The 23888-nt window shown below is 48.6% G+C and overlaps 1 protein-coding gene across 1 annotated transcript in view; it reads right to left on the bottom strand.

The window, feature by feature from the left end:
* Positions 1–23888, bottom strand: part of SEPTIN12 (septin 12) — a 75327-nt gene that overhangs the window by 12150 nt on the left and 39289 nt on the right. The window contains exons 4-7 of the mRNA XM_079952493.1: positions 12206–12394; positions 5780–5908; positions 3144–3225; positions 2010–2147 (exon numbers count right to left, since the gene is read on the bottom strand). Of these exons, the coding sequence (XP_079808619.1) occupies positions 2010–2147; positions 3144–3225; positions 5780–5908; positions 12206–12394 (538 nt within the window). The remainder of the gene's footprint in view (positions 1–2009; positions 2148–3143; positions 3226–5779; positions 5909–12205; positions 12395–23888) is intronic.

Here is a 23888-nt window from a genome sequence, read left to right as displayed (position 1 = left end):
GAAGAACGCCAAGGAGTTGTTCTGTATGCTCCAGAGCCAAGCACTTAGGGACACTGAAAACACAAGGGGTGCTCCAGATTCAAGAGCACAGTGTGCATGTTCTGTTTCATACAGCGGAACATCCAAAGTCGCACCGAAAGAAGATATCGGAGCACTCCAAATCAGTTGCCCATGCAGGTGCTGAAAGGCAACTGTTATGTACTGAGTTGAATAGGATCCAAAAGGCAGCAGTCTGATTGGTCCTAGAACAAAAGGATTCAGAATGCAGCAGTCTGACTGGTCCTAGGACAATAGGGTCCAGAATGCAGCAGTCTGATTGGTCCACAGGAGCCACCCAATCCAGCTCCAGGTGGAAGTGAATCCGCAACCTGATTGGCCTACAGGTGAATCCCGGAATTAGCCAACCACGTGGGGCCCATTGTGTAAATAATGTATATAAAGCAGACATTCTGGGGGAACTTCCATTCCTCCTCGCCACTATGAGCTGAATAAAGAGCATGAAATCCACTCTCGACTCCGAGTACATTTCAGCAACACACGGAGATCTGCACTGATTGTTGCAATGCATCCCTCATGGCTATTATTTAATAATTATGTAATTATTATATAATCTTAGAAGGGGAATGCTGTGAGGGGGTATGGCTGTGACTACCAGAAGTACACGTCCTTCTGGCCTACACCACGGTGTACACCGTGTACACCACGGCTCGGCTCTCAGCCCACGCCCACTGCAAGAGCAAGGTGTCCTGGGAGCGTTCTCACCTCCCTCAGTGACTGAGAGCACTCCCTGCCCCACCCTCCAGCAGCCCACTCCTCTCTCTCGGAAGCCAATGGATTCTTGGCCTCAATGCAACTTTCTCCTCCCACCTATGCTGGGTGGAGCAGGGAGAATGGCGAAGAAGCAGCTGTGGGACAGATGTTGGGAAAGGAGCAATGGGGCCAACGGTACCCACACACGGAGGGAGAGGAGGGGATGGGGGACAAGGAGCCTGGCAGCCATTTTTATGAGTTTGTTTTAACTGAAAGTGACAGGCATTCCTGGCGGGTACGAAGGCATGCCCAAGTCAGCCCCGGTGTGCTTCTCTGTCGTGCCCGCAGGCTCAGCTGATGGACATTATTATGATTATTTATTATATTTCCTGCAATTGTTACTTTTTTGCACCAAGGGGTCTCAAAGCAACTTACAGAATGGAAGTAGAAAAAGCATAGGCTTTCAAACCAGACACACCAAGGGGCAGGGTGGGGCCTAATATAAATTTCCAAAAGCACACTTCATAGTGTCTACACTGTTTTTTTTCTCGACTCGGGGGGGAAATGGGGAACCTGTGGCCTTGCAAATGCCCACCAGCCCCAGCCAGCATCGCTGGAGACAGGCTCCCACAACCTCTGAAGGGCCACAGGATCCCAGTCCTGCCCTACACTCTGTTGCAAGCAAAGTGACAACACCTGCAATATGTTATCTGGACCGATGGAGGGTGGGGGTGATAGACAGAAAGGCAGCCTACTCTTCCCTGGCTGATTCCTTCCTGAGTAACTTTGTGGGTTTTCTCTCAGGCTTTTCATATTCTTGCCATGGGCCACCATTTTGTTAACCTCTTGACTCCATGATGGCTACAATGTAAGCTTGTGGTTGCTTGCTACGAGTACTAAGACTTAAGTTTCTTTATCCTTAAGGAATAACATCAACTCCTGATAGCCAGAACACGGGAAGTCATTCAAAGATATTGAATTCTGAACTGATTAATTGGCTTTTTTGATTGTATTATGATTTGGTATTGTATTCATGTGGCCTCCATTGGATTTTTATGAATGAAAAGTAAATTATTATTTTTTTAAAAAAGTTTCTTTATCCTTCCCACCAGCTGTTTTACTAGACTACTTATTTCTGCGCTCTCTCTCTCTCTCTCTCTCTCTCTCTTTCCAACATACCCAAGTATGCCTGATGATAATGAAATAAGAGTATCTTTAATGCAAGATCTTCTTCACCCCCGCCTGCAAGAAGGGCTTACCAGTGACCCGTTGGTGGCACGAAATATACACAGGCGTGGACTCGGGTGTCGGGGATCTTCCGTTTGCGGTTGATGAGGATCTCTTCTCTCAGGTATCGCTCGTACTGGTCGTTGATATATTCGATGATTGGGTCCCAGCTATGGGGAAGGAGAGAGGGTGATTCTTATGCTCAGAGGAAATTCTCCCTTCAAGTCGCTCCTCTCCTAGCATGTGAGAGAGGAAAACCATGTCTGGGAACTCTGGAGGAAGGAGAACAGGCAGTGGTGTGGGGAATGATTTGGAGTAGAGAAACTCTGCAGTATAAATGAGGTTAAGCACACCCTTCCACCATCACCTCTCTGTTCAGAACAGGGGTCAGCAACCTTTTTCAGCCGTGGGCCAGTCCACTGTCCCTCAGACCATGTGGTGGGCCGGACTATATTTTGAAAAAAATTCAAAATGAACGAATTCCTATGCCCCACAAATAACCCAGAGATGCATTTTAAATAAAAGCACACATTCTCCTCATGTAAAAATATGCTGATTCCTGGACCATCCTCGGGCCAGATTGAGAAGGCGAGTGGGCCGCATCCGGCCCACGGGCCTTAGGTTGCCTACCCCTGGTTCAGAATCACCCCTAAGAAAAGAAAGTTTCACATGCACATATCCTCGTAGCAACAGTTTTGGAGTAGAAGGCTCTGGTTTGTGCATTTCTTCAGAAATCAGGTGTGCTATGCTCACACAGTGGCAAATTCAGGTTGTGTGGCTCTAGTCGATTGGGAAGACTTGTCCATCTGCACCCCCCCCCCAAAAAAAGATTGGACTTTGTGCACCAAGGAAAGCGGGGGGGGGGCACTGCAAAGTGTGTGATAATGACACTTGCTTTGATGCAATGCTGTATTACAAAGAAATCTGAACAAATGCTCAAAAATAGTGGACAGCGTCCCATCTCCCTGGAAACAAATCATGAAGAATGTTTGAGAAACAGTTTGTCCGGAAGCAAACCCCAATTTATAAAAGGCAAAAGATAGAAGCCCCACCAATGTTTCACCACCACCTCAGAAACACTTTTAACGGTTGTGTTGTTTCCACTCCTAGTGCAACCGCTTTCCCCAAGAAAGAGAAGTGAAGCAGCAATCAGTTCTCTCTCATACCAGTTTTGATTGTTAATCTGATCCCCAAATCCTGGCGTGTCTGTCACTGTCAGCTTCATCTTCACACCCTTCTCTTCAACAACTGTTGGGAAACAGAGCGAAACGGTGTTAGTTCACTGCCTCTGAGGGGCCCTTCTCATCCCAAAGGGAAGCTCGTCCGCTTCCTTCTCGCAAAATGTGGCAAACTGAAGTTAAAATTTGAAAAACAGAGAGCAAAACTGATGGATTTATCCAGCCTTCTCTCACACAGAAGTCTCTCTCACATACACGGTTCCATAGAGCTGCTCAGAGACTCACTACGCCCCCCCCCATGCCCTCTTCCCCTCCCTCCCTGGAGTAAGAGAGGATTCTTCCCCATTTTGCCTGTCCAATTTGACTGCAGACACTTTGGGCTCGGCTAAACTTCCACTTGTTCTGTGCCCTGAAAACATCGGACTGAGCGGTTTTCTGCTTGTCCTTTGCTTTTTATAGTTTACTGCATAAATAAATTTTGTTGTTGTTGTTTTAAAAATATAAGAAGGAGGGTTTGCATGAAATGCACAAGTGCTAATTTATATGCACAGATGCAAAGGAGGCATAGAATTTAAACAGAACGGCAATTCATCTCACCAGAACAGCCAGGTGACCCTGTCTCCCTTCTCTCATGCTAATCAATTCCATCAGCTCATGTGCTTTCCAAATTTTTGTTAGCCATTCTTTCACTGTTGGTGGCGACCTATTCCCCCCCACCCCCCATTTTGCACCACAAGTATGTGAGCAGCTGCTATTAAATTCCACATTAAGTCTTTATGTTTTATTTGTGGAGCTAACTCACCTAATAAAATTATCAGGGAATCCAATGTAAGATGTTATTAATGACTTTGTCTTTACTACCTCTCCCTAAAAGACTGATTTATTCATTGCATTGCATTTTACTCAGAATATTAGTACACTACCCTTCAGTAGAGCTTCTAAGACTGAGATGGGGTTCTCAGGGCTAGGAGACAAATGTGACCCCAAAGGCCTTTCCATCTGGTCCCAGCATTCAAAACTCCCATTGTTCTAGGTGCGTTTTGCGACAGGGAATTTCCTTAACACAAGCAGTATCTGAGCTCTGGGCGTAGTACAGTGGTACCTTGGTTTAAGAACAGCTTAGTTTATGAACAACTTGAATTAAGAATGCTGCAAACCTGGAAGTAGGTGTTTTGGTTTGTGAACTTTGCCTTGGAAACATGTTTCGCTTCCTGTTGAGTGTGTTCTGTTTGTAAATTGAGTCCCCCGCTGCTATGGGAAAGCACGCCTTGGTTTAAGAATGGATTTCCGGAACGGATTAAGTTCGTAAACCAAGGTGCCACTGTACTGCGCCTAAGATTTCAGATTAAAAGTACCACTGCGGGAAGGAAAGGAGGACCTTTTTCTGCCTCCCCACTTCCAGCCACTCTCTGAAGACTGGAGAGGAGACCCTCTTAAGAATATCAGAGGGGTGGGCAGGGGAAGTATGGCTTTGTGTTTTGCAGGCTTAAGATGAGGACTAGACCATGTGAAAAATGAACATAATATTTTAGTTGCAGTTCATTCATTTTCAGCTTTGTATTCTTGTTATAAAAAAGCACGCCTAGACATTCCGTTGTTGTGCCCATAACCTTGGTTTAAGGTGCCATTTAGCTGCTAGTTTTCATCTCTCAGTTTCTAACACTGTCTGGCCCTCAGAGCTCTCCTTAGGCCATGCCCCCTCCTAAGCCACACCCCTCAAGTCTTGATTGGCACCCCCCAAAAAACCCCTCAGAAAAAACCTTTTGCTAGGTTGGAATGTGTTCTTGAACCCTGAGAGTTATTCTTGCTTGCCTCAATGGAGGACAGAGAAGGGGGAGTGTGAAATGTGAACTAGGTAAAGGGTAAAGGGACCACTGATCATTAGGTCCAGTCGTGACTGACTGGGGTTGCGGCGCTCATCTCGCTTTGTTGACAGAGGAAGCCGGCGTACAGCTTCCGAGTCATGTGGCCAGCATGACTAAGCCGTTTCTGGCAAACCAGAGCAGTGCACGGAAACGCCGTTTACCTTCCCACCAGAGCGGTACCTATTTATCTACTTGCACTTTGACGTGCTTTCGAACTGCTCAGTTGGCAGGAGCAGGGACCGAGCAACGGGAGCTCACCCCGTCGCGGGGATTCGTACTGTTGACCTTCTGATAGGCAAGTCCTAGGCTCTGTGGTTTAACCCACAGCACCACCCACGTCCCAAACGTAAACTAGCCTAGTGTAAAAAAAGGTAAAAAATTATGGGAATGAGGGCTGATAGCAGGACAAAAGCAGCCACACTAGGTAAATAATGAGTTTATTAGGATTGTTGCTGGCAAGTACAGGAGAGAAAGGGAAGCAGATGTTTCCCTCAGAACACTGTAAGTGCAAAAGAGGAGGCAGCGTGGTGTACCAGTCACAGTGTCGGACTAGGAACTGGGAGACCAGGGTTCAAATCCACACTCAGCCATGAAGCTCACTGCGTGATCTTGAGCCAGTCACAGACTCTCAGCCTACGTCACAGGGTTGTTAGGAACATAAAATGGGAAGGGGAAGATTCATGTATGCTGGCTTGAGTTCCTTGGAAGGGAGGTGCGATATAAATGTAATAACGATAATAATTGCGCCAGGGTCCTCACCGCGAGTGACGGAGAGCAGCTGCAAGGTCTTGGGAATGCATTCTTCGTAACCGGAGCCTGTCGGTTTCCGGCTGACCTTGGATTTGAAGAGCGTGTTCACCATGGTGGACTTGCCGAGGCCACTTTGACCTGCAGGAAAAAGGGCAGAGGAAGGGACGGCTGTGAAACCAAACCTAATACATTGGCGGCCTTCAGATCTCATAAGGGCTCTTGAATGGGAGAAGATGGAACAAGCATGTTCTTCATTGCTCCAGGGAGGCGGGATTAGAGCAGAGATGGCTAACAGACCAATTTCAGTGAAATGAGAGACCCTTATTCCCCTCCCAGAGCGACAATCCCCCCAAAACTCTGGAAATTGTAGCTCTCAGGGGAACAGAGGAGTCTCCTTACAACCCTCAGCTCCCTTAACAAACTACAGCTCCCATAATTCTTTGGGGGAAGCCCCGGCTGCTTAAAGTAGCATCATAGGGCTTTAAATGTTTGGCGTGGGTGTGGCCTTGCTTGTCTTGGGCTCTGGCTCCACCTAGTGTTGGTCTCCCTGCCGTCTGCCCTACAAGTCTCAACTGGCACATTTCAAAGGCAAGGAGCCACAGGGATGAACAGAAAACTGTAAGCTATGGGGCACAACCCCATCTGGCCAGGACCCCAGGGAGACCTCCTTGGACGAAGACCCATGAGAAGAACCTGGGTACCAGGAAAAACCTGCTGCAGGCCTAAGGCAAGTTGGAGTACTTTGGCCAACCTGGTGCCCTCCAGATGTTGTTGGACTACTGTTGGAATCCCTTGCTATTGGTCATGCTGGCTGGGGCTAATCAGATGGAGTCCAGCATCTGGAGTGCCACAACTTGAGGGACACTAGTCTAATGGGCATCTTGTCTGCCCCCCTGATGACACCTTCAAATACATACCAAAACCCTGATATGTCTTTGTTATGTACTGAAGTTCTCACCCTGGGCCAGCAGGGGGATACTGTAGATAGTTATGCAAATGAAGGATCGAAAGTGACGTTCAGTGATTGGATAGTTTGTATGCAAATGGAGGATTGAAAGTGACGTTCAGTGATTGGATAGTTTTAGAAAATGGCAACAGTTACATTGTTCTGGAGCTCTATATAAGCAGGCTGACTGAGCTCCTCAGTCAGTTCTGTTCCAGCTTACAAATAAAGAGCTGCTTTGGAAGAATCACTGTGTCGTCTGCTATGTCTACCCACAACTTAACAGTCTTGACCCTTGATTTCCACCATGGCCCCGACTTCAAAAGTTGAAGGAAATTAACAGCGGCAAAAAGCTGGGTCTTCTGCCTCATTCTGTGACCCTGATCCAAATCCCTCATTTCTCCACAGCTGCTTTTGGGGGTCCTGGCTGGCTGAGACTGTGCCCCATAGCTTACAGTTTTCTGTTCATCCCTGTGGCTCCTTGCCTTTTATCATCATGTCTTATCAGCACCACCATCATCATTCTGTTATTCCATTGCACATATCTGTGTAGGAGGAAGGAAGCTCTGGAATGATGTCAAAACATCTTTCATCAAGTGGAAGGGAAAGGGAGGAGAATCTCCCATTAGTTTGCCTGATGATGGATGCAGTGGAACCCAGAAGCTTGCATACTCTGCAACCAACCTCAGCTGTTCACACCTAAGATGCTAAAATGTTTGGTAAAATGTTACTACAAATGTTTGAGAGCCATCTTTATCCACTATGCGTGAAACACAACGGCGTTGCTGGTTTTGTCTCTCTCACTTCTTTTTAAAAACCCAAATGTTGACTGGGCCTCTCCTTGTCTCTTGTTTACTTCAAGCTCTCCCTGGAGAGGGCTTATCTGGCTTGATAGGGCTTTCCTCTCCCTGTCACAGGCAGCTCCAATCTGCACCCCCATGCTGCCCCCTCCACAAGCACAAACACACCCCTTTTAAGTTCAAAAATGTCAAACTTCTCCGCACGGAAAAAAAATGTTTCCCAGGATTGATTGAAACCAGATGTGCAGCCTCCAGAAAGGGTCGGAGGAGTCACAGCTGGAACAGCTTTTTGCTTTCCTGGTCCTCTATTCCAATTGCCCATCGTGGCTGGATTGCTTTGGCACGGCAGGAAGGGCGCTTGGGCAGATGTCCAGCCTTGATGCCCTACTGATGGGGCAAGGACAAGATCAGGACCGAGAGGGGGTGAAGGAAGAGGCTCCCTCTTCTAGTTATGATGGGGAAGAACTGTGGCAGAGCATCTCTCAGTTCCCAGCATCTCCACATTAAGACTGGGAGACACTCTTGTCTGAAACCCTGAAGAGTCACTGCCAGCAAGAGTAGTTCAGAGGTGGGGAACTTTAGCCATTCAGTCTAATTCGGCCGAGCATGGGTCCCAGTTTGGCCCAGGAAGTCACCCCCCAAACCCATGCCCAAGAGCTGCCTCAAGGTGTGCTACTGACTGTCCATTGGCAAGTGTTATGTACTGTTGAATAGGATCCAAAATGCAGCAGTCTGACTGGTCCTAGAACAATAGGATTCAGAATGCAGCAGTCTGATTGGTCTGCAGGAGCCACCCAATCCAGCTCCAGATGGAAGTGAATCCACAACCTGATTGGCCTACAGGAGAATTCCGGAATTAGCCAATCACATGCAGCCCATTGTGTAAATAATGTATATAAAGCAGATACTTTGGGGAAACATTCATTCCTCCTCACCACTATGAGCTGAATAAAGAGCATGAAATCCATTCTCGACTCTGAGTATATGAGGCTGTCACTACCCATAAGCTGACTGGCACTGAGAGTACACCTGTGGGGACTGGCTGTATGTACTGTGGAGCTTGCCTAGGGGAACTCAATAGCACAGCCAATCCCCGCAGAAAGCAGGTGGGAAGTTATTGCTGATCAGCCGATAGGCAGCAACTTCAACCCTTCAGTATTTTGTAGGAGCGATTCAAGCACATCCTGGAAATTTAGGTTTCTGAAACTAAAGTGGACTAATGTGCTGGTGCAATAAACCCACTTGACAACAGGCTTTTTGCAGTTAGGAAAGTGATGGTGAAAAGGAATGAAAATTGTGGGATGAACAAATGATTAAGAAGAAGATGCATTGTCGCCACCCAAGCAAATCAGGGTGAATTCAAGATGAATGCTTGTTGGCATGTAACCACCCTGTAAATAAATCAGAAGGGATGTGCCATGAAGACTGGATATAGTCTAACCCGGGTGTATGTTTTGTGGAAGCAAATCAGGATGGATGCTCACTAAACAGGTCATCTGGAGGGTTGCTGGATAAGATCCAGAGGTGGCGTTACCAGATATCTGCCAGAGCTCTTTTCTTGTTGTGCCTTGCTGCAAATTGTGTGGATCTTTATTTATTTATTTTGGACATGGTTGTTTCTCATCTACATTTCTCCCACAGATGGAATGGTTGGTCTGGCTCTTAGATACTTTACCCTTCTTGGGAGAACTTTTAAATGAACAGGTGTGTTTATTAGGCAGTGCGGCAAAACTTCCTTCCTTCCTTCCTTCCTTCCTCTCTCTGCCTAACATTAGGGCCAGTCCTGGGAAAGAGGGTGGCCCAGTGAAATGACTATAAGGTCCTTTAGGCAGCAAAATGTCTTGGGCTGGCCTTGCCTGTTCCCCTGTTTCTGTTAAGTACGGTGGGGTTGGTCAGGAAGGAGATCAGGGAGCCATGATGGAAATCCTCTTTAACCCCTTTCTGGCTTTCTGGGGTTTTGCTAGGTGTTCCCTGCACAGGTCCATGTCTCCTTTTGCAACCCTAAGAATGTGTGTGTGTGCGCGCGTTTAAAAAAGTTGAAATTCTTTGAAAGTTGGAATCTGCCATTTTTCTGCGCTGATTCATGGGGCAGATGCCCACAGCCAAGGGGATGTTTCAGTGGTGAATGTGTGTCCTTTCCTCATCCTCTGTGGGATCAAAGAGATGATGCACACCTGTCCTAACTCATATATTCTTCCTAGCCAACCCCCTCTCCTCTTATCCACTAGGGCCTACAGCCCCTGGCATCTCAGGCCCATCTATTTAGCAAGACAGCCAAGAGCCAAACCCATTTGTCTTGTAGCTGAAGTCCTCCTGGAAAAAAAAAAAATCTCTCAAAAGAGTCTGTCTCCTTGCACCTGTTCTATCAGTTCCTCCTGGACAGGGAAATCCATGATGGGGATTTATCTGACATCTTGCGTGCTGCAGCATTTGCTCGGCACGTCTTCTTCTTCTTTTTTTAAAAAATATCTTATCCCCATAATCCTCCCGACTTTCTTCCCTCGAGGATGTTTCAGGCCCCAAACAAAATCATTCTTCTTATTTGGGATTTGCTTTTTTGGCATCTCCGTACTGGCTTCTGGCTTTTGATCTGGAAATATTTATTGCCGAGCGCATCGCAGGGTTGTGGTGGAGGGTGTGTGTGTGTGTGTGTGTGTGTGTGTGTGTGTCTTTGGAGGAGCGCTCTGGACAAAGCCTTTGTCTGCATGGAGGCCAAGGAGAAGAAATTCCAGGAGGCTGGATGGTGGGAAAGGGCACGAGGTTGCTAGGAAAGAGTTAGAGGGTTTGCACGGCAGGCGAGGAGTCCCAGGGAAAAAAAATACACAAAAAGCCTCCCCCTCCCCACTAACCCAAAGGACGCTGCAGAACGCCAGCTGCAACACTAAAGGTAGTTCAAAGCTTCCATATTTGAGGGTAGCGACTCATGGCCTCTGGGGTAGCACAATGAAAGGGACTAGCAGCTTCTATGAAAGGGAGCCGGACTATGTCCTCTCCAGATTCTGCCCTCCATCCATTTTTAGTGAGTGTATTCTGCAACAAGCCACTTACGCAATAATAGTGATAGATTTATACTGGGCCATGGGGTGCATGGGGTGTTAGGGGAGGGGTAGTACCTCTGGTGGGTGACACGTCATGCTCCTCCTGGGGTAATTTGTTCACCTTTGGTCACCCCACCCAGGACTTAGCTCTCACTTGAAGCTGTCAGCATGTGACAGAGGCCACACCCTGGGAGACAGCTTTGACTGGCTGGCCAAACCAGGTGAGGGTAGCTGATGGGGCTCCACCTTGCAGGACATCTTGGGGAGAAGAAAAGGCCCAGGAGTAATCCCTACACAAATACCTGCCAAAGGTATTGCTCTGCTTTCCTTTGGACGACATCAGCAAGGCCAAAAGAGAGCCCAGGACCTCCATGCATGCTGCCCAGGCTTGTGTGCCAGGGAAGTCACTTTGGTGCTGTAAATGCAAAGTTCGACTTCACCCCAAGAGGCACACTCCATTGTCTTTCGAGACAGATGGATGCCAACAAAAAAAATATTGTGCATTGTAAGACTCAGAGAAGTGCACATTTTTAAGGAGGGTTGTGTTCTGGTTCACATACCTTTCTGGAACGTGCAAATTAGGTGGGTTCACCTTGAAATGCGAGCTGAATCAAATTTCTTTTGCTCCCTATTCCCAGACAAAGCCCCCTCCCCCTTTTTATCCTCCCTTTGGCTTTCTCCCAAATGCTGGTCTCTTCTTTATTCATCCTTTCACACATGAGCTCAGCTTTACAGCTGCAGGCACTCGGCCTGCCCTTTGCCCAGTTGCATCTCCAGGGACGCCAAATTCTGCCGTGTCAACAGATTTGCTGGGGAGGCCTGGAGACGGTGACCATGACGTGGGCAGAGGAGAAAGACGGTGCCTCCATTTCCTTGCCCACGCTCTCCCCTGCTGAGAGGAAACTATGAGCAAACTCAGCCTCCTGAGCTCTCGACACCTGCGATGCTCTAAAAGCCTTCCAGGGGAGAAAGTTCACAACACAGCCTTCATCCTGGCTTCAGGAGAGGGTTGGCTGTGGGTCCTGTGTTATGGAGCACAGCCCTCTATTTGAAGGCCTCCTGAAATGCTGCCTGGTCCAAGTCTGCCTTAAAGATCAGGCACTCGAAGAAGAAGAAGAAGAAGAAAATGAGTTTGGATTTGATATCCCGCTTTATCACTACCCGAAGGAGTCTCAAAGCGGCTAACATTCTCCTTTCCCTTCCTCCCCCACAACAAACACTCTGTGAGGTGAGTGGGGCTGAGAGACGTCAGAGAAGTGTGACTGGCCCAAGGTCACCCAGCAGCTGCATGTGGAGGAGCGAGGAAGCGAACCCGGTTCACCAGATTATGAGTCCACCTCTCTTAGCCACTACACAAGTCACTTATCCACAGCACCTGGACCACAGACTTAGCAACTGCAAAGGTTCCCTGATCGCAGTCTTCCCTGCTAAGATGAAATGCATTGCATTTCTATTTAAAGGGTGATAATTATTTCTAAATATGCACCCCCCCCCTCTGTGTGTGTGTTTTTAAAGACTTCCAGAGTACAGGGAGGCTCTTCTAAGGAGAACGAAGCTCTGGCATATATCTTAGGAATTAAGCCCTGTATCACCCCGATGCCAGGCCTTCCCATCTGATGAAGCCTGAGGGTGGCTCACAGCACCTGCTACTCACCTACAACCATGATGTTGAATTCGAAGCCGGTCTTCATGGTCTTGATCCGCATCTGGTCCATCACGGCCTCGATCCCCACATAGCCAAAGAGCTTCTGGTCTCCTGTGCTAACGGAAGGGTCATCCCGGGATAGCTGCTCTCTTGCCGGCTGCTCCTCCATGCTCCTCCGCTGAGGCTCAGGGCTACTCTCTGAAAGCGGAAGAGAGAAGGGAAACCTGAACCAGAAACTCCAGGTGGGACAGAAGTTCCTCCACGCGACTTACTCTTCCCCTTCTTCTCGATCCGGTTGCCCTGCTGTACTTCTGAGAATGAGTATTGTGCACAGAACAGAAAGTCAGTTTAACTGACCAAAGTGCTTTATTTCTCTCAGTCCCTCAAAACAGAGGGGTCTGTGAGCCACCAGCGGTCTGTGAGCTTCATTCAGGCAGTCCACGGCATGTCAACAGCAAGTATTCATACTTATTTCTATCTGTATTCCAAATGCTTTCTTTTGTTTCCTATATTGTATTTTATTGCACTACAGCGCAAATTGGAATACAATGCAAGAAAGAAAAGAAGCAACATGGATACAAGTAAACATCGCACAGCACATTGCAGGCAAATAATAAAGAGGCCCAACAAGACCTCCTGCAATTTTCTAGTGGTCCGTATGTGTGCGCGTGTATGTGTGAGGTTTTGGGGAATTATTGTCCTAAAAGAAGCAGGGGTGCAGCTTTCAAGGAGACAGGGAGCCCAACGCTGAGCCTGGGCTGCCTACTCTTCCTATGTTCACCTACGGAACTCAAGGCCACAATACGAGGTGATGGCCACCAGCTGAAATGCTGTTCAAAGGGATTCAAATTCACAGAGGAGGTGGTTGAGGCTACATGCTGATGGCTGCTGGACACAATGGAAACAGGGAACCTCCGTGTTTGGGGTAGTCTATCTCTGAATATCTCTGAATGAGGGACGCGGGTGGCACTGTGGGTTAAACCACAGAGCCTAGGACTTGCTGATCAGAAGGTCGGCGGTTCGAATCCCCGCAACGGGGTGAGCTCCCGTTGCTCGGTCCCTGCTCCTGCCAACCTAGCAGTTTGAAAGCACATCAAAGTGCAAGTAGATAAATAGGTACCACTCCGGTGGGAAGGTAAACGGTGCTGCTCTGGTTTGCCAGAAGCGGCTTAGTCATGCTGGCCACATGACTCGGAAGCTGTACGCCGGCTCCCTCGACCAATAAAGCAAGATGAGCGCCGCAACCCCAGAGTCGGTCACGACTGGACCTAATGGTCAGGGGTCCCTTTACCTTTATCTATCTCTGAATACCTGCTAGTGGGGAGCAACAGCTGGAGAAGGTCTTCTTGCCCTTCTCATGCGCTTCCTAAAGGCATCAGGTTGGCACAGTGGCGTAGCGTGGGGGGTGCAGGGGGGGTCCGGCCGCACCGGGCGCAACATCTGGGGGTTAGGGTTAGGGGTAGGGTTAGGGGGTGCAAATCCACGGGTTAGGGGGCGCAAATTACTTGCCTTGCCCCGGGTGCTGACAACCCACGCTACGCCACTGGGTTGGCAAGCACAGGAATCAGGGGCGCTGGACTTTGGTCTGTATCCAGCAGGGCTCTTCTTTATATTCTCTTCCCTCTACAGGGTCTGTTTGCAGCATTTGGGACATTTTAGTTGAGAGAAAAGGCTAGTAAGAGGGGACATGACAGAGGCATATAAAATGGCACGAAGGAATGGGTAAAGTTTTTCTCACTCTCTTGCGACACTTGTGGACGTCCAATGAAGCTACATGTTAGAAGATTCAGGATAGATGAAAGAAAGTCCTTCACAGAACATGTATTGATGGCCACCAACTTGGATGGCTTTAAAAGAGGATCGCACAAATTCAGGGAGGAAAAAGCTACCAAGAGCTACCAGCCTCTGCTCCATGGACAGAGGCAAAAATTCTTCTTAATACCAGTTGCTGGAAATCGCAGGCAGGGAGGGCTCCTGTGCTCGGGTCCTGCGTTAGAGTTCCCCACAGGCATCTGGGTGGCTTCTGTGAGAACAGGATGCTGGACTAGGTGAGCCATTGGCCTGATCCAACAGGATCTTCTTATGTTCTTTCCCCACCACCTCCTATACTTATGTTTGCATGAGACCCGAGGAGAGAGAGCAAATCGTGTTTCAGTTCCACTGATTTAAATGTGTTTACTCTGAGTAGGCCTAGAATTGGATGCAGTCCCCCTGCTTCTTTTATCTCACTTCCAGAGAACCTCCAAAACTGCCAGGGGAACTTTGCAAGGTAGGGATCTCTATTTGCCCCCTAGCCATGGGGTGAGGGGGAAAGGCCTTGAGAGCATCTGACAACTGCACTGCAGCAGGGCCTCAACCGCAGCCAAGGACACACAATCACAATGTTCAGGAGTTGGAAAGGACCAAAGGAGTCATCTTCCAGCAATGCAGGAACCTTTTGCCCAACGTGGGGCTCAAACCCACAACCCTAAGATTCAGAGTCTCATGCTCTACTGACTGAGCTAGTATGAACATCTAGCTTAGTGCTGTCTACACTGACTGGCAGAAACTCTCTAGGACTACTGGGAGATGCTGTAGACCAGGCATAGGCAAACTCAGCCCTCCAGATGTTTTGGGACTACAGTTCCCATCACCCCTGACCACTGGTCTTGTTAGCTAGGGATGATGGGAGTTGTAGTCCCAAAACATCTGGAGGGCCGAGTTTGCCTATGCCTGCCGCAGATGGAACCTGGGGCCACTGCATGCGAAATAAAAACACTACCACTGTGCTTCTCTCTAGCAACATAGGAAGCTGCTGTATACTGAGTCAGATCAAGTCTATCTAGCTCAGTATTGCTCTCCAAAGTTAAAGGCAGGGATCATTTCCACCCCTGCCAGGAGCCCCTAGGGATCGAAACTGGGACCTTCAGCAAATGCTCTACCATGCAGTGATGACATCTTTGCTCTACTGAGTCAGACCTTTGCTACAACTAGCTCAATGTTGGTTTGCTAGCCATCCTCCAACCTTTTCAGGCCCACTTTTAGCCCCAAACGTGCATATGGAGAGCCAGTTCCATATCGTTGCACAGCGGTAGTGCTGCTCTTGCGACCCAGTAGCGGATTCTGACTCCAACAGCTGGAGACCAATGGCCTGCCCTGACAGGCTGTGCTCCTACCCCAGGATTTCAGAAAGGGGTCCTACCTGGCGACGCCGGGGATTAAGACCTTTGCACGCAAAGCAGATTCTCTCCCATACAACCGCAGCCCTTCCCTCTGCAGAGTCAAATCCCTGGTCCATCTAGCTCAGTATACTACCTACACAAGCCAGCAGCAGCAATCCAGGGTTACAGGCAGGGGTCTCTCCCAGTCCTACCTGGAGACGCCGGGGATTGAACCTGGGACCTTCCGCATGCAAGGCTGGTGCTCTCCCTCTGAGCTAGGGCCCTTCCCCTGCAGCATGCTCATTGGGAAAGCAACCCAAAAGGGGAAGCGGATGAAGACACACAGCTCTACAACTTCCCTGGCAACGGCAGACCCCGGGGCTCGGAAGAGAAGCTCAGCAAACAGATTGGAATACGTAGCCAGGAGGTGTCAGTGGTGGGGGGTGGGGGTGGGGATCTCCACAGGGCTGTGCAGGGGGCTGGCAGTAAGCCAAGAGGTTTGGGAGCTCTGCCGAGGCAGCATCTTGCAGAGCAAGTGGAGATTTTCTCCCCCACCCCTCCGGGATCAGAGGGAGAGCGCTCTCCAGACAAGCAGACCCACACAGCCTTTCTCAATCTGTGGGTCCCCAGATGTTGTTGAACTACAACTCCCATCACCCCTAGCTAGCAAGGCCAGAGCTCAGGGATGATGGGAGTTGTAGTCCAACAACATCTGGGGACCCACAGGTTGAGAACCGCTGCACTAGAAGTTCCTGCACCCTTTATGGGGAAGACACAACTCCAGCTGCAAATATAAAGCTACACGCAGATATATGGGAAATGGGGAGGGGGCACTGGCCCAGGGGCATAACACGGCCCTTGGTGACCCTCTCTCTGGCCCTTGGGGCTCTTCCCACACCCCTTTCCCCCAGGCTGCACCCTTTGCTGGTCTTTCTTCATGCCCTCATTGGGTGTTTACCTTTCCCTGAAAATGTGTCCTTGAACTTGCCAGGATAGAGGATAGAGAGGAAGCATCCATCCCCTCCAACACATCAAAGGGAAAAACCAGGACGCCATCTTCCTGTTTTTTCTTGTGAGAGCACAGCAAGATATTTTGGGTGCCACGATTTTGTGCAATTCTGCCCTGCGATTTCGCCTTTAAAAAAGTGCTTTTTTCAGGGGGAAATCATGTGAGATCACAGCGCCTCAAATGGCTGCCGTGCCCTCACAAGGAAAAACGGGACGTCCCATTTTTACCGGGACAGTTGAAGGGTGTGAGGGAGGTGGGAGTATGTGTAGAAACCAGCCTGCTGTACAAAAGGTAGAATTCACATTTGTGACTCTGGCTCCTTTTGCCTCTGGCCACATCCACCGCTACCAGCACATGGCCCTCAGAAGGTTGCTGGAAAGGGAATGTGGCTCTCTGACTGAAAAGGCTTCCCTGCCCCTAGCCTAGGCCCTGTGATCATGTGGGGTGTGAGATGGCATTTCTCAGCAGAGCCCACAGGATGGGTGTGAGGGGAAGAAGGAACTGAAGAAAGGAAGATGCCGCTTCGCCCTGAAATATGCACAGCATTTCTCAGCAATTAAAGCACGGCAATGTTTGGGCCAAACTTCCAGGGATGTCGCAAATTTGTCACTAGACTGTCACTAGAGGCAGCTGGGGGGGGGGGAACCCATTTAGATCAGGGCTGTGAGGCTGGAGTAGGGTGGGTTTAACACAGTGGTTCTCAACCTGTGGGTCCCCAGACGTTGGACTACAACTCCCATCATCCCTGAGCTCTGGCCTTGCTAGCTAGGGGTGATGGGAGTTGTAGTTCAACAACATCTGGGGACCCACAGGTTGAGAAAGACTGGTTTAACCCTGTCCCCTCTGTGCTGACTCCCTGATTTGAATACAGCTGCTATTAATATTGTACCTGCCTTTCTATAGCTTCTTCAGGGGGATGATTCAAAGTTGGAAAAACAGCACTGGGGGGAGGAGTTAGGTCCTCTCCCCCAGCAAATGGCACTGATCCCACCCCTCCCCACTCCTCTAGCTGCTTTCAATGGAAGAAAAAAACTGTTTCGAGTGCCAATCATCAATCTCCCACATCACATGCATTGAAGACCGGATAGCTCAGTTGGTGCTGATAATGCCCAGGTTGCAGGTTCAATTCTGGTATGGGACAGCTGCATATTCCTGCACTGCAGTGGGTTGGACTAGAATATCCTGAGGGTCCCTTCTAACTCTACAATTCTAAGTAGTACTGAACTCTGTCCCTTTAGGAACCCCACCCACTACACCACCATTCTAGGGTCCTGATCTGGACCGGGTTCCCCTCGCTTAGAAATTTATGGGGCGGGGGGGGGTGAAGAAGCAGAAGCAGCTTGCACTGCAAAGATGATGCGTAGTTTGGCCGCGAAGTGGTCTGAGCCCCCACTGCCATACATCCGTGCTCATTGGGTACGTGACCTTGCAGCTGCTGTTCACGTGGAAAAGACAAAGCGGAAGAGAGGCATTTGTAATGCAGATGAGCATTCTTGGCCGATTGGAGGCTTTCCATTTGCACAACAACCCTGATTATGCACTTGCATTCACAGGCAGGTGTAGGGCCCCCTCCCGCCTGCTAACTCTCCCTGCTCAACAAACACAAACTCCTCTGCCCTGGCACATAGTATCACAAAGGAATTAAGCTTCTGAATTCCAGTTCCTGAGAACCACAAGCAGACAGAGCACTGTTGCACTTATGTCCTGCTTTTGAGTTTCCCGAAAGCCTCTGGTTGTCCACTGGGAGAAGAGGATGTTGGAATAGATGGGCCTTTGGCCTGATCCATGCAGCAGGGCTCTTCTTGAACCTATATAGTATTCAGCACAACTTCTGACATCCTCACATTCTCTCACTAAAGATCATGCTTTCCCCTCTCCAATAGACAATGCTGAAATCTGCCCCCTCCCACCCCCTTACTCTACAAACAGAGTCTGCCTTGCATGTCTCAAGCAGGGTGTGTCTTAAGAAAACTCAGCATAACCATTTCCCTTAAGAAAAAAAAAACAAATAACCGAGTTTAATCTTGCAACAGAATAGTTACAACTCAAACATATTGAGCAACACTGGATGGGTGGTTAAGAGCTGGGAGGGCAAGAGCACAGGGGAAGGTCCCTCTTTCAATCCACGGCATCTCCTGTTTGAAGGATCCGATGATTCAAAGGATCAGAGGTGCCCCATAGGCCGCTCTCTAACGCCCCCCTCCCTGCTCCCTTGGTCATGAGGTGTTGAGTGGAGGGGTCACCTTCTCTTCCCTTGAAAAGGACACAGAGCTGGAGGAGGAAGTTTGGAGAGTGACACTCAATGTGCTTTTCAAAGACTCACAGCTCATCCTTTTCCTCCGCACATGTCTTCGCTTTAAAGCTTTGCGTATAAACAGTTTTCTTTCTTTCTTTGTCCTGGTGCATTCCCTGCGTTTTGCAGCTAAATTGGAGCAAATGGCAACCCACAGAAAATTCAATTACTGACTGATCCAATTCTGTAGCGAAAAACTTTTTTTTTTTCAGGGAAACCCCCCCCCCCAAAAGCCCCACCCTGCTTAGACACAAAGCTTTAAAAGCCAGATCTGTGCTTAGAAATGAGGCACAAAAGGAAGTCGGGGGGAGCTGTCAGATGAATTCTGCTGGATCCACCTATAACCAAGACCTCTTGGAAAAGTTAAGTGTGCACACACTCTTTCTCTCTGTGGGGTGGGCAGAGGAAAGCGACAAGAGTGGGGTGCCCATGGCACATCCTCAAAAATCAAAACGTGCCCACGAGCCTAAAAAGGCTAGCAATCCCTGAGGCAGCTGGCGGTAGCAGAGATTTTGGAGAGTTGCTATCAGTCAGAGGAGTCAGTGCTGTTCTAGGTGGACCGGAGGCCTGCTTCAGAAGAGTGTTCAGACAACCCCACTGCACAAAAGGGATGGGACTTTATATACTGACATATGTACCTAGATTGGAGCAGGGTGCCTCACCCTCCGGCATGGTAGAGGTACACGTCTACATTGGTACGTACACATAAACCATCTTCTTAATCACTGTAATCAACTGACAGGATTCCCAAGGACACATTTAGCATTGCATACAATTTGGCACTTCTGGAGACTCAAGGGGGTGGCTGAAGCCCTGAAAAGGTCACCCTGGACAACGTGAGCACAAACTAATACCCACCCACACAAAAATCTCTATAAAGGGAAAACGAGGCCATATGACATAAGAGCCCACTGGATCAAGCCAATGGCCCATCCTGTTCTCACAATGGTAATTTCCTTTGGGAAATCCCAGCAGAACCTGAGCACAAGGCTACTATGCCCTTCTGTGGTTTCTGGCAACCGGTATTACAGTGGTACCTTGGGATGCGAATGAGATCTGTTCCGGAGCCCCGTTCGCATCCTGAATAGAACGTAAGACGCGACGGTGCGTCTGCGCGTGCGCGGGTCGTGTTTTGCCACTTCTGCGCATGCGCATAACATCATTTTGAGCGTCTGCGCATGAACAAGTGGTGAAACCCGGAAGTCACGCGCTCCGTAACTTCCGGTTTGCCGCAGAGCGCAACCCAAAAGCGCTCAACCTGAAGCACATTCAACCCGAGGTATGACTGTAATTTATAACTGGTACATGGCTCAGTTGGTTAGAGCATGGTGTTGATAGTGCCAAGGTTGCAGGTTCGATCTCCCTATGGGATAGGTGCATATTCCTGTATTAGATAATCCTCAGGATCCATTCTGACTCTACAATTCTATGATTTTATGGTGTTAACTGGCCAGTTGTTTACCAGGATCTGGTCCTAGAAAAACCAGGACTGCTGCCAGTTAACCAGGGCAATTGCAACACACACTATTTTCCCTTGAAGGCTCGCGTGTTATTATTCTTTATCCTCCCCGTATGGAGATGCAAACAGTCTGAATCAACAAGGTTCCTTCTCGCCAACTTCCAGCAGGACAGGCGCTAGTTCAGCTCCTCATCCGCTTGGCCCTTACGGCTGGTTTCCACAGCAGCAGACAACCCAGGCCGAATCCAGTCAGCCCGGTTGTGCGCAGCGGGAAGAAAATAATTCGGCAAGAATGAAAATGTGCACACACACACAGAGCGCACGACTCTGTAGCCAAGTGGAGATGGCAGGGAGCCCTCAAGCTGTCAGCCCCTTGAAGCTTTTCCACAAACAACGGCAAGTTCCAGGGGGGAAAGGGACCCCTCACACCAACAGCAGCTGGTGCCTGGGGAGGAGGAGGAGGAAGCTTGCCAGAGCTTCGTCATCTCAAAGAAATAAGGAAAGAGAGGAGAAGGCTCAGTTCTTCTTTTACGGTTTCTGCCCAGAAAGCCTTGCCCCTTAATCCCAGACACGTGTGGTGGTTGCTTGTGGCCACTTAGTGGGAAACTAAAGAAATCCTGCACCCACCGAAAAGTTCATGCAACTTTTGCCAAGGCTGTGTATGCACTGGGTGTGAAAGGATCTGCCCATTTTGGGTCTCCCGGTTTCTCATTTCCACCCCCCAGTCTTCATTTCTCGACATTTCTGCAGCAATCTGCAAATCTTGCTTTGAAGAAAGTTTCCATGTGAAAGTTCATCAGCATTTCAGTGCTGGTTTCTCTCCCAATATGCACTTTTGACTGATGGCTGTAAGCCATGCACCCTTCTGTGCCGTTTTAACTAATATATGGGTTTTCATGCACAATTTCTACATATGTATGCATATATTGTAAAGATGGGTTGGCTGTGCACTGTGAAATTCAAAGAACTGCAAATTTCAAAGGATGGCTGTGCTTCGGTTCTCATACTGTTTCAGAAAGTGCAGATTTCATAGATTCACCTTTAAATGCAAACTGAAGCCATATTCTCCCCCTTCTTTAGTACACACAATACAGTTAAAGGATCTTATTTCCCCCAAAGAATGCTGGGAGCTGTAGTTTACGAGTACTGGGAACTGTAGTTTTGTGAGGGGTAAACTACAGTTACTGTGGTTATTGGGGGTGGAGTCACAGGCTTTAAATGTATGGTGTGTACACAGTAAAAACTTTGGGCATAGAGAGGCAGCGGCTGGTCCCAGGGAGTGGTATGAATGCAGGCAAAAGCACTGCAGTTTCCAGGTGCCTAAGCAGGCCTAAGTCTGGTCCGTTCCTGGATGGGATAACTTCCATGATGGAAGAAAGGTAGGAAATAAATGCAATAAAATAATAACAATACTGTTGCCTACACATCTTGCTTTCAGGCTTCCAAGAGGCAGCTGCCTGGCAACATTTGGGAACAGAATGTTGGGCTAGATCAGGGATGGAGAAAGTAGTATTTTTTTAGCCTTAAGATCATGTTGTGTCACAGGCAACCTTTGGGGGCATCACTTGGCAGTGGTAAAGGTAAAGGTAAAGGTAAAGGGACCCCTGACTATTAGGTCCAGTCATGGCCGACTCTGGGGTTGCGGCACTCATCTTACTTTATTGACTGAGGGAGCCGGCATACAGCTTCTGGGTCATGTGGCCAGCATGACTAAGCCGCTTCTGGCGAACCAGAGCAGCGCACGGAAACGCTGTTTACCTTCCTGCCAGAGAGGTACCTATTTATCTACTTGTACTTTGACGTGCTTTCAAACTGCTAGGTTGGCAGGAGCAGGGACCGAGCAATGGGAGCTCATCCCGTCGTGGGGATTTGAACTGCCAACCTTCTGATCAGCAAGTCCTAAGTTCTGTGGTTTAACACACAGCGCCACCCGCGTCCTTGGCAGTGGTAGGTGTGGTCAAAGACAAATATGTTGGAGATGTCACACACACACACCCTCTCCAACTTCTATCCAAGGAAGCAGAAGACTTCTTCACATTTCAGAAATAAACTGCACTGGAGCAAGACAGTTGGAGCTTATCACACCGATCCTGGTCTGACTGCACTGGCTACCAATTAGTTTCTGGGCCCAATTCAAAGTGCTGGTTTTGACCTATAAAGCCTTAAACAGCTCAGGACCGCCTCTTTCCATATGAACCTACCTGGACCCTGAGATCATTTTCTGAAGCCCTCCTTCGTGTGCCTCCTCCTCGAGAGGTCCAGAGGGTGGCAACACGAGAACGGGGCCGTCTCTGCAGTGGCTCCCTGTCTGTGGAGTGCTCTCCCCTGGGAAGTTTGCTTGGCACCTTCATTATACACCTTTAAGCGCCAGGCAAAAACATTCCTTTTTCACCAGGCCTTTGGTTGATTTGATTAACAACCTATGCCCTTTTAAAATGTGGGGTTTTTTTGGGAGGGGAGAGGTTACTGGGTTGTTGTTTTTATTTTTATTTTGTTTTTTGTTGTTTTACATTTTGATTTTGTTTTGTTAACTGCCCTGAGACCTCTGAGTATGGGGCGGTGTATAAAATCAAATAATAATAATAATAATAATAATAATAATAATAATAAGCAAAAGGGACTTGAGGGCACAGAGCAGGGACAATGAGGGTGTGTGGCCTGGGGAGAGTTCAGAGGGCCAGTTTGAGAGGCCTTGAGGGCTGTGTTTGATACCCCGCCCTCCCCGACTAAGATTCCTCACTTTTCAATAAGACAAACTTATGGTGTGATTCAACAGGAATCATCTTGTGTTCCATAAACAACCAGGGCTGACCTGCTCAGGTTCCACTTTCTTAGGGAAATCCAAATACCATTTTCCCAGCAACAGCAGCTACAAGCCCAGAAGTGAAACAAGGAAGTTTTCCCCAGAGACTTTGGCACTGCTGCTGTTTTTATTTTACTGTTCCCATATTAAAATTATATATATATATATATATATATATATATATATATATATATATATCTCACAGCATACAGTATGCAATAGAAACGAAATATAAAACATAATATAAAAGCACCAAGCACATAATAAAAACAAGGAACAAAACACAGCAGCGGAAATGCAAAGCAATTGCCATTTCCTTCCACCCTGATCCTGACAGCGTGTTTAGAATTATGGATGTGGATTTGTAGACCGACAGCATTTCCATCTGGCTTGCAGGTGTCTGGCCTGGGAAGATGCCAACTGCCTGCAAAAGCACTATATAGAGCCAGGGAAAGTGGACCCTTAGAAGTCCTTATGGCTAAGGGGCCAGCAATCAGGAGCCTGGGAGCTGAATCTATCCACTGAAGGCTTCTCTCTGGCTTCCCGCCGCTCCTTGAGCTATTGGCCCAGGGTGATAAGGAGAGGGAGGCATAGACACAGGAGTGTGACTGCTAAGAGGGTATGATGCTCTCTTCCTCTTGCTGGTGCACAACCACTTCAACCCCCCCCCCCCCCCCCCGTGGAAGGCTGCAGAACTTTGGCAGAGATCCTTCCTGAGGTTAGTTCCCATACTGCTGCAACAACATATGAACAAAGGAACCACATGGTTGGGGCCAACGGTAACATTCTCACTCAGGCCAGGTGCCAGGTACCATTTGCATGGGAAGGAACCACGTCACTGGCACTGTCCAATGGGTGCTCCGCTCTGGCATAGGAAATACCAGAGTCCCATAGTTGCTCCTACGCTTTGATGAGTTGGCCCCAAGCATTTCCACCACATCCTACCCCAAAGGAAGGTTGTGGACCAGATTTCCATAGCTCAAAGAAC

This window comes from Podarcis cretensis, assembly GCF_951804945.1.
Source record: "Podarcis cretensis genome assembly, chromosome: 14".
Lineage (NCBI taxonomy): Eukaryota > Metazoa > Chordata > Lepidosauria > Squamata > Lacertidae > Podarcis > Podarcis cretensis.
The sequence above is the reverse complement of the archived record's forward strand: the minus strand, read 5'-3'. Positions and strand labels throughout refer to the sequence as shown.